Source organism: Papio anubis, chromosome 3 (assembly GCF_008728515.1).
Source record: "Papio anubis isolate 15944 chromosome 3, Panubis1.0, whole genome shotgun sequence".
In the NCBI taxonomy this organism is placed as follows: domain Eukaryota; kingdom Metazoa; phylum Chordata; class Mammalia; order Primates; family Cercopithecidae; genus Papio; species Papio anubis.
Window position 1 is genome coordinate 85449984 of NC_044978.1, and position 16422 is coordinate 85466405.

General features: G+C 34.2%; 1 protein-coding gene across 1 annotated transcript in view; it reads left to right on the forward strand.

The window, feature by feature from the left end:
• The window catches only part of TACR3 (tachykinin receptor 3), a 104756-nt gene extending 95619 nt beyond the window's left edge, over window positions 1-9137 (forward strand). The window contains exons 4-5 of the mRNA XM_003899043.5: window positions 6874-7070; window positions 8565-9137. Coding sequence (XP_003899092.2) covers window positions 6874-7070; window positions 8565-8871 — 504 coding nt within the window. The 3' untranslated portion in view covers window positions 8872-9137. The remainder of the gene's footprint in view (window positions 1-6873; window positions 7071-8564) is intronic.
• Window positions 9138-16422: the final 7285 nt, after the last annotated feature.

Sequence of the window (16422 nt, forward strand, 5' to 3'; positions counted from 1 at the left end):
AAATTCAAGTCTTATTTATATTATCATCTAATTGAGATATGGGTGAGACTCAAGGTATGATTCATCCTGAAGCAAAGTTTATCTCCAGCTGTGAACCTGTGAAACCAGAAAAGTTACTTGCTTCCAAAATGGAAAAGTGAGAAAGTCATAGAATAGACTTTCCTATTACAAAAGAGAAAAACCAGAAAGAGGAAAAGGGTGATGGATTCCAAGCAAATCTGAAATCTGGCAGGACAAATTCCATTATATTTTAATGCTAAAGAATAATCTTTGCTGGCTCAATGTTATGTCCTCCAGGACCATGAGAACAATAGCTTACTCTCTTGGTCCTGGGCAGCACTCCAGCCTCTCTGGACCTGAAAGAGGAGACACCCCTACCTCACAGCCTGTGTGGTCTGGACCCGTGGTGGCAGCAGCAGCCCTGCCAACCTCTGATTCACCTTTAGGGTCATTGTCCTTTATTCTTGAAGGATAATACATGTTTGTAGCTGGGTAGCTCTACTGACCTGTCCGATAGAATCGCAGAAGTCTGGCTGCCTTCCTTAATTTCACCCTGTATCTGTCCCCTTCAGTCAAAATCTGGCAGCATTTCTACTAGTATAACCCCGTAATTTTTCCTGTCTTCTACAGAGATACCTGATTAGATCCATAGGTCATATTCCTATAATCTCTTTATCAAATGCTTTTCCATCCATACCTTTAGTGTTTGCTCCAGAACATGCTTTCTCATTTTTTACAATGTGGATCGGCTGAAAATTTTCCAGATCTTTAAGTTCTGGTTCCTTTTTGCTTACAAATGTCTTTTCAACTTATTTCTTTCCTCTAACAATTTGCTACAAGTAGAAACCAGGACATACCTCCAACACTTTGCTTAGAAAAGTTCTCAGCTAAATATCCAAGTTCATCACTTAAAAATTCTACTTTCTGCAAAATACTAAAGCACAATTTGGCCAAGTTCTTTGTTGCTTTATAACAATAACTGCCTTTTTTTTCAGGGTCCAATAACATATTTCTCATTTCCATCTGAGACTTCACAAGAAGCACCTTTAATGTTCATATTTCTGTCAACATTCTATTCATGATGATATCTGTATATCTCTGAGACTATAAAAATCTTTCTCTATTGCTGTCATCTTTTTCTTCTGAAACCTCATTAGAATTGCCTTTAGTGTTCATCTTTCTACCAGCATTCTCTTCAAAGCAATCTAGGCTTTTTCTTACATCTCAGAATTTTTCCAGCCTGTACCAGTTACCCAGTCTCAGAGCCTCTTTCCCATGTTTAGGCATTTGTTACAGCAGCACCTCACCTCTCATTACCAAATTCTGTATTAGTTTTCCAGGACTTCCATAAGAAAATACCACAAACTGGATGGCTTTAAGTACAGAAGTTTACTTTCTCACAATTCTGGAAGGTACAAGTCCAAGATCAAAGTGACAGTGGGGTTTGTTTCTTCAAAGACATCTCTCCTTAGCATACAGATGCCTGTCTTTCTCCCTGTCTTTACATGATCTTCCCTTTCTGTGTCTATTTCCTGACCTCTTCTTCTTAGAAGGACACCAGTCATATCAAATTAGGGTTCACCTTAATGACCTAATTTTAACTGAATTCCCTTTTTAAAGACACTATCTCTAAGTATAGACACACTCCGAGGTACCGAGAATTAGAACATTGACTTATGAATTTTGTGGGGGCCACAATTCGGGCCATTAAAAGCCTCTATAAGTTTTTATCTCTAACCATGATGCCATAAAATCCATCTTTATTTGTTCTGATTTAACGTACTTACTTTTCTAATGCCATCAATCTTGTCTTCCTTTTTGTGGTTGCATCTTTTCCTTTGGTTTCATACCACTGTAGGCCTGAAATCTTATAGTGCTCTCAAAGATCAAGTTTACATTGAAAACATAAAATTACTTTAAAAAGGAAACATGACCAATGAAATGTAAAGAAATAGACTGCAAGCACAACACAACACAATACAACACACACACATGCGCGCGCACACACACACACACATATATTTTCCATAATTGCATATACATGCACACAGGTTTTTTCATTTGCTTGGGCTTGACATAATTTCTTATAGGCATTGCTCTAGGCTAATGTTAACTGAATGTGCATGTTAGTTGGATTTGGCAACAGTGCCCAATTTCTTAGATGACATTCACATAAAATGCGTATATTCTCACCCAGTCCTGAAATTACTGGCCAAATTTATCTTCCGAGCCATCCTGCACTCTGCAAAATATCATGTGATACTGAAATTCTTTTGTCTTTGAAAGTGAAGCACCAAAAGCCAAACCTAAATAGCCTATGAAGTAATACTTTCAATTTTTATGCTTTTTATTAATTTTTAAAGCATCTTACCCTTTAGTATATTATTTTAGTCTGCTAATTTGTGATTAGAAAAAAAAATGGCCTGAAATGTTTTAGTTAAAGGAAAATAATGATCCATTTGAGAACACTTGTGCAGAGGACAGATATGAACAAGTGGTAGGGTGTGGTCCATGGGATGATTCTTCAAAACATATGCTCTAAGGAGATTCTAATCAAAACAAGAAGTTTTGTTTTGTTTTGTTTTTTGTCACACCAAGCTGACCATTTTTATTCTAAGCATTTAGAAAGAATCAATCCTGTACCAAAGAATATGACCCCTAGAGTTTTCTAAATAGTTGTCAGCATTTTAGTTAATTTCCTAAACTAATTTTTGCTTTTACAACCCAAACCTCAAAATCATCCATCCTATACTAATTTAATGTGATAGATAAGAACAGTTGTAGGCATTTCAGTCTAATCTGTATGGTATACAAAAATCTAAGATCTTTCCCCTTTGATACATGAAGGAGAGGTATCCAAAGTTTATTCTCACTAATATATGAGGACATGCAATTCCATCCTGCCTATGTAGTTAGATTCTTAACTGCTAAAAATAGGCACTATAACTTTGTAAGGGCTACATTACATGTCCCCACTTTCCTCCTTCATCCTGCTTGCAAGTTTCCAAGGATAATGGGTGGCTACCCACTTAATAACATTATTAAGACATGATGAGAGATTTGAACCTTCTCTGTCCCACATTGTCATGTTGATCTTGCCTAAAAATCTCAAGATTCTGAAAGTTCACCACCTGATTCTTTTTTCTCTTTAACAGTTCATAGCCTGTCTGCCCTGCTACCATTGTTCAGCCATGCAATAGAGTGGTAATTGCTCATAGTACCTGCACATCTATCATTGCTCAAGCTTCATGCTTCAAAGAGTTCTTTTCCTTGGCATTTTATCAGGAGGGTGATTTCAATTTTGTGATTTCAGCATTTCACAAAGCAGACAATTTCTCCCACCCAAGAGCCTACGTTTGCATTCACATCAAAACTAGGGTCCAGAGAGTTCATCATCTGAAATAACACTACAAGATTTTGTAAGCAGAGAGCCAAGGTAACAGTATTATATGGAAATAAGTACAGAAAATATATTATAGCCGCTGTTTCACTTTTAAAAAATGCTGTAGGGTATTTTAAACTTTTCTTAAAATTTTTAAAATATGTTTATAAATCTTTCACAACAAGTCCTAAAGGCCCTCTGTATGTGAGTTAGAAGCTATCTGAAGTCTCTGTTCCATTTTCCACATGCATTTTAATTTTTGCATGTTTTTCTGAACTTTTTGCACTTTGAAAATGGAAATTTATCTAAAAGGACTCTGATAGCCCTAGCAGGTTTTCAGCAATTGTCGGAAAACAATTTTGTGCATAGGGAGTTTGTAGTCAGTCTATATAAAATGATTCAAATACAATTTATGTTAACATTCTCAAAGATATTTTACTTGCTCTTAACATTCGCTTAGAGTGAAATCTAATGCTTTCATGTGCCCCATAAAGATAATTATATTAGGCCGGGTATGGTGGCTCACACCTGTAATCCCAGAACTTTGGGAGGCCGAGGTGGGTGGATCACAAGGTCAGGAGTTTGAGACCAGCCTGGCCACTATGGTGACACCCCTTCTCTACTAAAAATACAAAAATTAGCCAGGCGTGGTGGCGCACTCCTGTAATCCCAGCTACTAGGGAGGCTGAGGCAGAAGAATTACTTGACCCTGGAAGGCAGAGGTTGCAGTGAGCCAAGATTGCACCACTGCACTCCATCCTGGGTGACAGAGTAACTCCATCTCAAAAAAAAAAAAAGAAAAAGTTATACTATTTTTGGACTCATTCTCTTTTTAAATTTGTTTGCCTTGAAAGCAAAAATAGCAGTAAATTCCATGCTCATTTTACATACACATGGTCATCTTAAATGAAAAACAAATGATACTAGTAATTGATGACTGAGTAAAATCTTAGACATTACTTAACTGTTTGTGTCTTTCAGTTTCTTTTGTTTTATAGTCACTTTCACTTGTTCATTTAAAAAATTTCTGAGTACCCTTTATGTATGAAGTCCAGTCTAGGTGCCAGAAATACAAATGAACAAAACAAACAGAAAATCCTTGCTCTTTTACAGTCCAGCATCAGGAGACACAAAATAAAGAAAAAACATAACAAACTGAAGAGAAAGAGCAAGCTAAGAGGTTCTGGAAGGGCTGAAAGGGCAGATTGCGATTTTAAATCAGTTGGTCAGAATAGTACTCAAAAAAAAATGACAATTGTGCAGTGACTTGAAGGAGGCGAGGTACTTAAACCCTGGGAATCATGGTTAAAAGAGTGTTCTAGGTAGAGAGAGGAGCCAGGGAAAATAATCTATGGCTGGAGCTTAACTACCCTGTTCAAGGAATAGTAGAATGCTCACAAATTCAACAATGAAAACATCAATAGACCCATTTCATTTAGTCTAATATCCTTTGAACCTACAGTTAGTAGGCATGTATTGAGTCAGTCTTTGTTAAAATAAGCTAGTAGATTCTCATAAATATTATTTTAAATTTTATCTGCACATGTTCATACTCAACATTTCAATGTATGCATTTTTATTAAAATTGTACATTTTCTTTTTTTTCATTATATTGTAAACTTCTGGATAAGGAATTGGTCCTCAACCACTATTTTTCTCAATGTTATTTTCTAGACTCAAGGTATTCGACAGATGTTTTTATCTGTAAATAGAGGGTAAAAAGAAAAGAAAGATCTTTCTTAGTTACACGAATCACGGTGGTCAGAGCTTTGGGTTTTTGCCTCAATTTGCTAATGTGCAATTGAAAGACAATTAATTAATTAAATATGTAAAATATTGCATAAATGTAAATTAAATTACATCACTTGTTTTTCACAAATATATGAATTATGAATAGGAAATCTGAGAAATAAAATGCAGAAATGCAAAAGTAGTTCCTCAGAAGAAAGCAATGTAATTTGAAGAACACTGGGAAAATCAAAAGATGTTATATGTTGTGGCCAATGATGACATTTCGTGAGCTGTTGACCTGGATTTTCATCTCTGATCGCCAATTTCCATCTGCTCAGTGCTGGTCACCTGGATGGTACAGTAGTTTGGCCCTTAGGGAAGAGTTACCTTCCACATTGATCCATTTCATGCTTTATCTGTTTCTAAAATCATGTCTCTCGTGACTAAACCTTGCCAACCTTCATCTGAATCCCTAATTTGCAGTCAAATGACAAGTCCATTTTATAAATACTGTATCTTCCTAGTTCTGTGGTGCCTCATAGGCCCTTTACATCAGAGCTTTCCCTGATTTGTTTTAATCTGACTGCAGGTAAGCTTCAAAATTATTTAGCTTAAAGTATCTTATTTTAACCTTTTTACTATTTCCAAATTCCCAAAAGAGACATGAACGTATTTAGCAGATAGATTGATTCTGAGAAATATCAAACAAGATACTCAGAGAATATTATTTTAAATGAAAAGCCAAGCTGCTCAGTGTTTAATACCTTTGATTCTACCTTTCTTATAAACACAGACAATGGAATAGATTTTATTTTATTTAGAGACACACAAAACATCCTTCATTTCAACCTCCTGCTACAAACTGTACATTGCTATTTATTATTCATTCGTTCTATATCTATTTATCTCAGCTATATACCAAGGACTGTGGTAGATGCTGGGAGTAAAAAGACAGTTAAGACTATTCTGTCTTCAGGAATTTTAGGCCTCGTGGAAGAGAAATAATAGCTGACATTCTACTTTGATTAGAGCTGTCCAGGATATTATCATTCACAGGTATACAATCAAAGGAAATGGCCTATGCTTACCAAAGTCATAAAAGCTAATGCATAAAACAGTTGCATAAACCAATAACCTATTTGCAAATCTGAAGTTAGTATTTTCCTCACACTAATGTGAATATTTACATATAATCACTATTTGGGGAAATCTTCCCCAGTATCAGATTATAAGAGAAACCAAATTAATATTCATAAGGTTGCATAGTGAGCAGTCTATTAAAGAAATCTGAATAGTCTTAAGCTATAGTCAGGCTATAAAAGAGTACTAACTTGAACAAGCCCAGCCCTAGCAGCCTAGTAAACCTCCGTAGTGACTTACTTGATTTCCTGGAGATAATGTCTCCACTATTGTACAATGCAGGCTACACAGCCACATCCTAGTTCCTATCTCTCTCTGTTCCAGGCTTTCTGGGTTTTTGTAAACACTTATTTTCTTCAAGCCAATCAAAATATATTTGTCTGTGTTTGAGTTAGCACTACCCATTCACTTAGATAGGTAGAAATGAACAGTGACATAGCATACTTTCTTGAGACTTACCTTAGGCAACTGTCCCTATATTGCTTCACCATTTTTTAATATATTGACTGTTCCCTAGGCATGATGTGTATTATCAGAAAAGCATGATTTGCAATAAGCTATTGGAACTATTATATTCAATGAGTATTATGTTTGTAAAAAATGACTTTTTTTCTTTATAGGTTGTCAAAATGATGATTATTGTTGTCATGACATTTGCTATCTGCTGGCTGCCCTATCATATTTACTTCATTCTCACTGCAATCTATCAACAACTAAATAGATGGAAATACATCCAGCAGGTCTACCTGGCTAGCTTTTGGCTGGCAATGAGCTCAACCATGTACAATCCCATCATCTACTGCTGTCTGAATAAAAGGTAAAAACAAAACGAAATGCAAGTTGCTTGTCACACCCGCCTTCGCTGGAAACATACAATGTTCCATTTTCTTGGTGCAAATTCAAAGTGCAGAAGGAAGGGAAAATTTAAGAATTCTCTGAGAGAGGCACAGGCTTTATCTTTTAAGACCCCCATACACACTTTATAAAGCATCCCACATTAATAATTAGATGCCCCAAACAATGTTCTTGGGGTTCTAACTGGATGATTCTTCTATGGGCCAACTTCTTCCTCCAAAAGCTCAGAATTTTACCTGCCAAAGAAAAAGAAGTACCCTCATGATTGAAGGAGAATTGAAAATATGCTCAAATCTTCAAAGAAATGAAGATACTTCCTAGAAATTCTTGAATAATTTCTGTAAGATGGAGCGATGATGGCATATGTGAGCAGACTTTATTAAAAAGGATACGTTGTAAATAAATAAACTTTGAAGTAGAAGGTTTTGTAAAAACAAGGGGAGCTCCAATCCTCCTTCCTGCATGGTGAGGTGGGGTGAGTAAGAGAGCGTGCAGCCTCCATGGAGATGGCCTGTGAAGAGATCACGGTGGTCAAGGGAAAGATGTTTATGAAGTTAAAAAATGAAAAGTGAGAATATTTATAGTCAAATGTAAAACTAGAAAAAAATGATAAAATCTGCTTTCCAGATAAAATCACGTTGGTTTTATTGGTCAGCACATGAAGGGGTAGGGTTACATTTCATAGGGTTGGTAAGTCCTGCAATAAGTCAATGTGGTTTTTTTGCAAGTAGAATTGGGACTTTATGTAAGTAACTGCATGAATTAAATCGTAAGCTCTCTCTTCCCAGTTGGGGCTCTACCACACTGTGCCTTAAGTTTGTTAAATACTTAATTAATTCTTGCCTTTTTTTTCACTAATTGCATAAGCCATATCTCAATTCCCGCCACCCCACAGCATTACATCCACTTTTAATCAACTTCATTTAAAGGTTTACAAAGATAAGGATTTTGTACTTTCATACATGATTAGATAAAAACCATCAAGATTAGCAATTAATTCTAACATTAAATGAGACTTCATAAATGTGTAATCATTTCTGAAAGGAGCTATTTTGAAATATATCATTTTTAAGTGCCTTAATTAGCCAGCCTAATTCAATTATATTTATGTAAATGTATAAAATTATTTTAGAAAAATATGCTGTTTCTTTACTAAATTGGTTACCTGATGCTATGTGTTTGCTATTGATGACTTCTCAGTGGTGGGAATGAGATGCTTTTCATTGCTGGGAATCAATGCTTCTCATTAATGAGAAATTAATTTCCATTCAATTCAATTCAAACAAGAACTAAAAGACTAACAACAATACTGTGACGCAAATTCTAAGTTTGGCTAAAAACCAAACTCAAAAACTGAGTTGTTATAACTACCTTAAGTAGAATTTTCTGTAGCAGCTGAAAGACATATCTGCTTGAAAAAAACAACTTTTTCTTTCCATGGCTTGCTTTTCCTCAGATTTCGAGCTGGCTTCAAGAGAGCATTTCGCTGGTGTCCTTTCATCAAAGTTTCCAGCTATGATGAGCTAGAGCTCAAGACCACCAGGTTTCATCCAACCCGGCAAAGCAGTATGTACACCGTGACCAGGATGGAGTCCATGACAGTGGTGTTTGACCCCAGTGATGCAGATACCGCCAGGTCCAGTCGGAAGAAAAGAGCAACACCAAGAGACCCAAGTTTCAATGGCTGCTCCCGCAGGAATTCCAAATCTGCCTCCACCACTTCAAGTTTCATAAGCTCACCCTATACCTCTGTGGATGAATAGCCTTAATTTCATTTCCTGAGGTAAAAGATTAGTATGAGTCCATCATGGTGCCAATCTAGGCCCCCATTCTCCTATTTATCAGTCCTGTCCTATATACTCTCTAGAAACAGAAAGCAATTTTTAGGCAGATATGGTCAAATTGAGAAAAGTAGCATATAAATGTGACAAAGACACTAATAAAATGTTAGCCTCCACCCAAAATAAAATGGGCTTTAAATTTATTCTTTGAAAACTCTAAATTATTATATGCAACAAACAAAAATATGTCAGAAAAAAACTATCTCATTTACAAATTGCAATATACATTTGTGATATTAAAATGACATATAGTTTTTCCAAGAGATTAAAGAATCTTTAAAACATAATATCATAAGTGAAGGGAAACAAAATCTATATAAAATGGACTTTTTTTGCCTAGAGAAATGAAATGGGAAAAAAAGTTAAATGATTTATTTTCCCACTAGAGTAACAGAAAATTAACCTCAAGAAATAGGAACTGAAAATCTTTGCTCAAGAAAACTCATTTTGTAGAATGTAAAGGTTTAAAGATTTAAAGATTTCTTCCATGGCATTTAACTGAAAAGGAAATCTAGTTAAATCATTAGGCAAATGTATATTTCATTCTCTTGATTTTTTTTTTTTTGTGAGAGAGTGAAATTTTTAAAAATTATATGCTTTTTGACCATTACTTATTTTTGAATGCCAAGCTAAAAAGTAGTCAAAGTTAGGACCTTAAAAAATATAAAGAAAATTCCTATCATTCTTTTTATTTTTCACAGATTTTTTAAATGCTAGATTATAAAACAGTAAAAGTATATTCCAATAAATAGGGGAAGAATACTATTCGTGTTCTCTTCCTCTCCCCTCACTGGATATAGAATAAGGACTAGGAGAAATTATCAGAAAATATCTTCAAAGGCGACTCCTTAGGGAAAAAAAGTCATAAGTGGGACAAAAGAAAATATGGTTGAAAAATACCAATATATGGTACATATGAGCAAACCAGGCAAAGTGTGGAAAGGTGAGTTACCTCTTGGAAAACAAACCTGCACAATAGTTCGGATATGTGTGAACTAATACCAGCTGAGCAAGAGGGTGAGTCTAACACACCTCCGTCCACAGAGAGACCTTTCCTTTCATTTCCTTAGATTATTCAGAAGTCTTACCAGAAAGAAATGAGATAATAGTCCTAAGAAAGCGTCAATTTTACTACAAGAAGATATATACTAGCACATTTCTAAGACTCATAACATAACAAGAAATTCTTTTAAGTGTAAAAAGTAACATCCAGACCTCAGTGCTTATAGATCATCTTTCCTTGAATTAGGGATACCGTCAGTCCTGCTCAAGAAAGCAGAAACTTTTTGAGAATGTGAATGTGTAGTACAAACTTCTCCTTTAAACTATTCAGTTTGACTTTTACAGATATTTGTCTAAAATAATACTCTCTAACACTTTATTGTTGTGCCTCCACCAATATTAAAACAAAATATTTTTGAAGAACAGAATAAAAGCAAATATTCAACGGCAAATCATGGTCTATTTCTCAAACCTCTTCCCTATTTTGAAGCCAAAACCAGAAATGTCCAATTGTTACAAAATGTTCAAAGTCTAACCAAGCTAAACATATGTGCTCCAGCTGAATTTCTTCTGATGATACCAATAAACAAAGAGACACACACACATACAAATGTGCCTACACATTCAATCATTTAATGAATGCAACAACTTCAAAGAATTAAAATCAAATACTGAAATAATAAGTGGTCATTACAGCATTCTCATATGCTCAATAAAGTCTGTGAAGCTTGTGTGCATGTTTTAAATAAGCAAATTTATTATTATATAGTATCTAATTGTTTGAATATAATGTTTTTGAATGTTCATTCTTAAAACATATGAATGTTTACCATACAATGTAAAAGTGTCAAGAAAAAGCCTAATATGTAAAAACAGTTATCATTTTCTTAAATTTGTGAATGACATGGTACTAACATTAATTAATGTTTTAGACATATGGAACCATATTCAGCTGTAAAATAAGAATGTAAAGTTTAGCCCTCAAATTTAATGTCATCAGCCACTACCCAAGTATCATACATTTGAAAACTGTAACTCCTGGCCCTCACATATTACAGAAATTCAGTAGAATTTTCTAAGACATTTATTTCTAAGGAAAAATATTGGCCTCGTCAGTTGGATTGTTGGTTTGGTTTGGCTTCTGTGAACATATTGATTGCTGTGTTGCTTACCGAGCACCTCGATTCTAGTGTGACAGAAATACTCAAGGTTCGGACAGTATTTTTTCAATGCTCTCCAGAAAAAAAGCTGGTATCATTCACTCACTGCTCATGGCCCTTAAACTGAGTCGTATAGGCAGAATTTTTTAAGTTCAAAAATTTAAACAGTAATAATAAAACAAGAGTGAAATACAAAAGAGAAGATTTTCACCCTTCTGTCTGAATTTTGACGGTAAGAATTACAGAATAATGCACAAAATCAAATTCAGTGGGATTCATTTTTAAATAAAGTCATGCCAGTGTTTTCATATTTGCTAAGCTTTGAAAGAATCTGCCTTCAAAATTTACTCCACCCTCTGTTTCTAAAGTTCAGTGTGAATCTTTCCATTGTTTGGAGGCAAACACTGGCTCAGACTACTAGGCAGATGGTTAAAACAGCCCAGGTTTTTTTATTTAGATCAGTATCAGAAAACTTCAAAATATTTTTTAAAGAAATATGAAAGAATCAAAAAGGTTTACATCATTGGAAGGATTCTCTTTTAAACAAAACACATTAAATCAAAAATAAACATTGCTTACTATTTTGCATCTGGACAAAGTACAAGATATTGAAATTACCTGTATGGGAAAAGATTAAAGCAGACATAATTATTACAGAATCCACTCTCACACTTTTTTATTTTTTACCAAGTATAGTATACTGTTGCATTATTCAGGCTTCTAACTTTATGATGGTGACATTTCTGACCCAACAGCCGAATTCATGTCCTTTTCCAGATCATGCCGATGTCTTAGAAACAGCGAACTGAGCAATTTCAGAGTGAACCCCACCCTTACAAAGCACATAAAGAATACCTAGAAGCTTGGTATCAAGCCTATGAAATACAAAATGAATGTGAAAAATAAATGCTGGCCAACTCAACATATGAATTTAGTTTTTGTATATGCAAAAGTTTCCTCTAAAATTTTCTGATTAGTACCTGGTAAACTATTTCATCAAATAGAAAAGCAGGAGAATTACAAACATTTCTCACACTTCTAACAGTAACAATTTCCTACTTGTCATTGATAATGTGTCAAAAGCTAAGGAAATCCAGAATGACAGGGACCATGTAGAATAATAAGGTTGGAATAATTTCCCTTAAGGCCAAGCAGGAATAAAGAATAAAGTTCAGTAGGGCTGTACAAGGTCATTAGTTTTGTGTTTTAATAAATATATAGAGAGGTGAAAAATCTGTTTATACAAGAAGTCAATGTATATACAGTTTGTAGTGAATAAAGTATTTTCAAGTTGTGGTAATTATACTGAATATGTTTAACATATTTACACTCTTTGCATATGTGATAATGTGACAGATTTAATTTCTATTTTTTCTTTAAAACCATTAAAACTAATATTAAAACTAAAAGAAGTCTTACTATTTTCCTATTGGCTAGTAAAATATATGTTATGGAGAGTCCTCTCTTTTCTAAACATACTCACCCAACCATTCTTCAAAAACTACATTGTGCTTCCTTGTTGATTTTTCCTCATAGAAATGTCTAATTTTCCTAAGTTATTGATTCAGAAAAAAAATTATGGGGACAAAATTCTCAAAATATAAAAAGAAATTCTGCTTAGAGAGCCAGTGAATTGGAAGGGAGGGCCAAAACTGCATGTAGCTGGGTAATGAAGCACAGAATTTTAGAGTTGTGACAACCAGGATAGTCCAATCAACAGACATGGGTTACATCCGATCTTCACTAACAGTTTACTGGAGGACTTCAAGCAAGGGGTTCTCTGCTCTGAGCTTCACTTAATTCATCAGCGAAGAAGGGAAAAATAATAATTTCTTCAAAGTACTGATGTGAGAATTAAATGAGCTAATGCATAAATAGGGCAAAGCCAAACAAAAAAACAAATGTTCAAAAACATTATTACAATAGTCTCCACCCCATTTCCTTTATACAGTTGATTCTCAATAAAGTCACCAGAAAGATTATTTAAAAACAGCATCATATCATCTTGTCCCTCTACTCAAAACCCTCTACTGCCTTCCCATTTAACTCAAAGGAAAAGCCAAAATTTTTACAATGGCCTAGAAGCACTTTTATGATGTGGCCTTTTCCACCCTTCCTCCGTATTCACCTGTTCTTTCCTGTGCTTATTAGGATTCAAGGATCCATCTACACTGGCTTCCTTATTGTTCTGTAACTTTGCCAACCATGCTACAACCTCAGGACCCATACTGACTATTCCTTCTCTATAGAATGCTGGCCACCAAGATAGTAGCATGACAAATTTCTTCATTTCATCAAATCTTTTCCCAATAAGGCCAATCCTGATTACCTTATTTAAAATTGCATATCTTCTCCCCCTCAACAACACACACAATTTTTCCCTATCCTCCATCCTGATGTTTATTGTTTCATAGCATTTATCACCTTCCAGAATACTATATAATTTACTAATTCATTATATTTATTGTATATCTCCTCAATTAAAATGTAAGCTCTATTGGGGTCTGGATTCATTAATAGTTATTGAATGAATGAATTTAAAAATAATAATAATATGAAAATAAATTTTAAAATAATTGATTTCTTTATCAGAAATTATGAAGCCCAGAAGGCAATGCGATGACATATTTAAGGTGCTGGAAAAAAAATTCTAATCCATCATAACTACCCTTCAAAAAATGAGGAAGAAATTAAGATGTTCTCAAATAAACAAAAACCAAGAGAGTCCCTTATCAATAGGCCTGCCCTACACAAAGTGCTAAAGGATGTTTTTAAGGTCGATATTGAAGCACACTAGGCAGTAACTCAATGTCATTGAAGAAATAAAGCTCTCTAGTGACTACATGTGCAAATATAAAATCCAATGTTAATGTATTGTTGCATTTTTTATTCATAATTTCACTTTTCATTTACAACACAATTTGAAGGCAAATGCATAAAAATAATTATGATCTGTTGTTAAGAACATGATGTATAAATATATAATTAATGATAACAACATAGAAGTGGGAACAGAACTGTCCTAGAGCAGAGAATTTTCTATGCTATCGAAGCTAAATGGATATCAATTAAAACTAGATTGTCATAAACTTAAGACGTTAAAGTATTTCCATGCAACTGCAAATAAAATATCCTTAAAAAGTAATACAAAAAAGGAAATGAAAGGGCACACAAAATGGTTTAAATACAAAAAATAAATTCAATACAAAAGGAGTCAATAAAAGAGGAAATTAGAAACAAAAATCGCTTAAGGCATACAGAAAACAATTGCAAAGTGATTGAAATGACCCCTTCTTCTCAGTAACTGCTTTAAATGTAAACAGATTAAAACTATCCAATGAAAAGGCAAAAACTGGCATAATGAATAGAAAAACAAAATGTGATCCAACTACACGCTTTCTGCAAGAAACTCACTTTAGATCTAGAGCTACAAATAGGATAAAATATATTTCATGTAACATAGTAACTAAACAAGAACTGAGTTAGCTATACCAACAGACAAAATAGATCTCAAGTGAAGAACTATTTTAAGGGACAAAGAAGGATATTACATATCTCTAAAAGGCTCAACTCATCAAGAAGATATAATAATTGTAAATGTATAAGCACCTAACAACAGAGCTCCAAAATGTATAAAACATACATTGACAGAAATAAAGAGAACAACAGTTCTACAGTAATATAATACTTGAAGACTCCAATACCCTCTCCTTTCAATAATGGACAGAACATTTAGAGAGATAGTTAATAAGAAAATAGAGAACATACACAATACTACGAACCAACTAGTCATAACATACACATATAGAAACCATGGAAAGTGAAACCACAAATAAAGAGGGACTACTGTACACCACTGTCTTTTCTGGTTCCCCAGCTTGTGGATAGCAGATCATGAGACTCTTCAGCCTCCATAATTGTTTGAGCAATTAGGGAATTGGAAATCAAAACCACAATGAAATACCACTTCACACCTACTAGGATAACCATAATCAAAAAGACAGACAATAACATACTGTGGCAAGAATGTGGAGAAACTGAATGCATTGAATGTGGATACATTGAAATGGAAATGAGTGTAAAACGGTGCAGCCACCATGGCAAACACTTCATCAGTTTCTCAATATGTTAAACACAGAGTTACCACTGGACCCCAGATATTCTACTTCTAGGTATCTACCCAAGAGAAATGAAAGCATAAATTCACACACAGCTTATACATAGATGTTCATAGCAACAGTATTTATAAAGCAAAAAAAGTGAAAGCAACCTAACTACCTATCAACTGATGAATGGATAAATAAAACATGGAATTTCAATAAAATGGAATTTTATTTGGCAATCCATAATAAGAAATTAAATACTGATTTGTATATTTGTATTATGACATAGACTAATCTCAAAACCATTATGCTAAGCGAAAGAAGCCAGCTACAAAAGACAGTATACTGTACAATTCCAATTCTATGAAATAAACAGAATAGGTAAATCCAACGAGAAAGAAATTAGTTCTGTAGTTGCCTGGTTGCCTAGTGCTGAAGGGGAGAGGAAGGAGTATAAAAGGATAATGATTGTGAAGAGGCACACAATTTCTTTTTGGAATGATGAGAATGTTTTAAAATTAGATTATTGGGTTGGCTGCACAACTCTGTAAATATACTGAAAACTACTGGATTGAACATTTAAACATGTGTAAATTATATATCAAAAAAACTTTTTTAAAAATAGGAGTTTTATTAAGCAAAAGTCAATGACCTATGTCTTTTAAAGGAAATCTAAGGAAAAAAATTAACAAATCACCAAGCAAAACAGTTGAAGAAATCTTAAAAAATAACTTACAAAATAGTGAAAGAGTCAGTTTCTGTCTTTGCAAATGGAACTGGCATTTTTCATTAATATTTCCTTTAATTATGAACATAACTCTGAAACCATACAAAAAAATTTCCGTCAGAAAATTCCAGTCCATAAGTAGAATTTACCCCAGACTAAGAAACATGGTAAAATAGGATTCCAACCACACGATAAAAAATAATCCACTGATTCGGTATTTTTAGTTGTGAGCAGTATAAACTAAATCAGATAATCTTAGTAAAAATAAATTTTAATTAATTTATTTGTTTGTTTGTTTACAAGAGGGTTTACTCTCTCGCCCAGGCTTGAGTGTAGTGATGTGATCATAGCTCACTGCAGCCTCAAACTCCTGGGTTTGAGTGATCCTCCCACCTCAGCCTCCCAAATAGCTGGGACTATAAGCATACGCCAGTACACCTGGCTTTATTTGTTTTATTTTTATTTTTTTGTAGAGACAGGG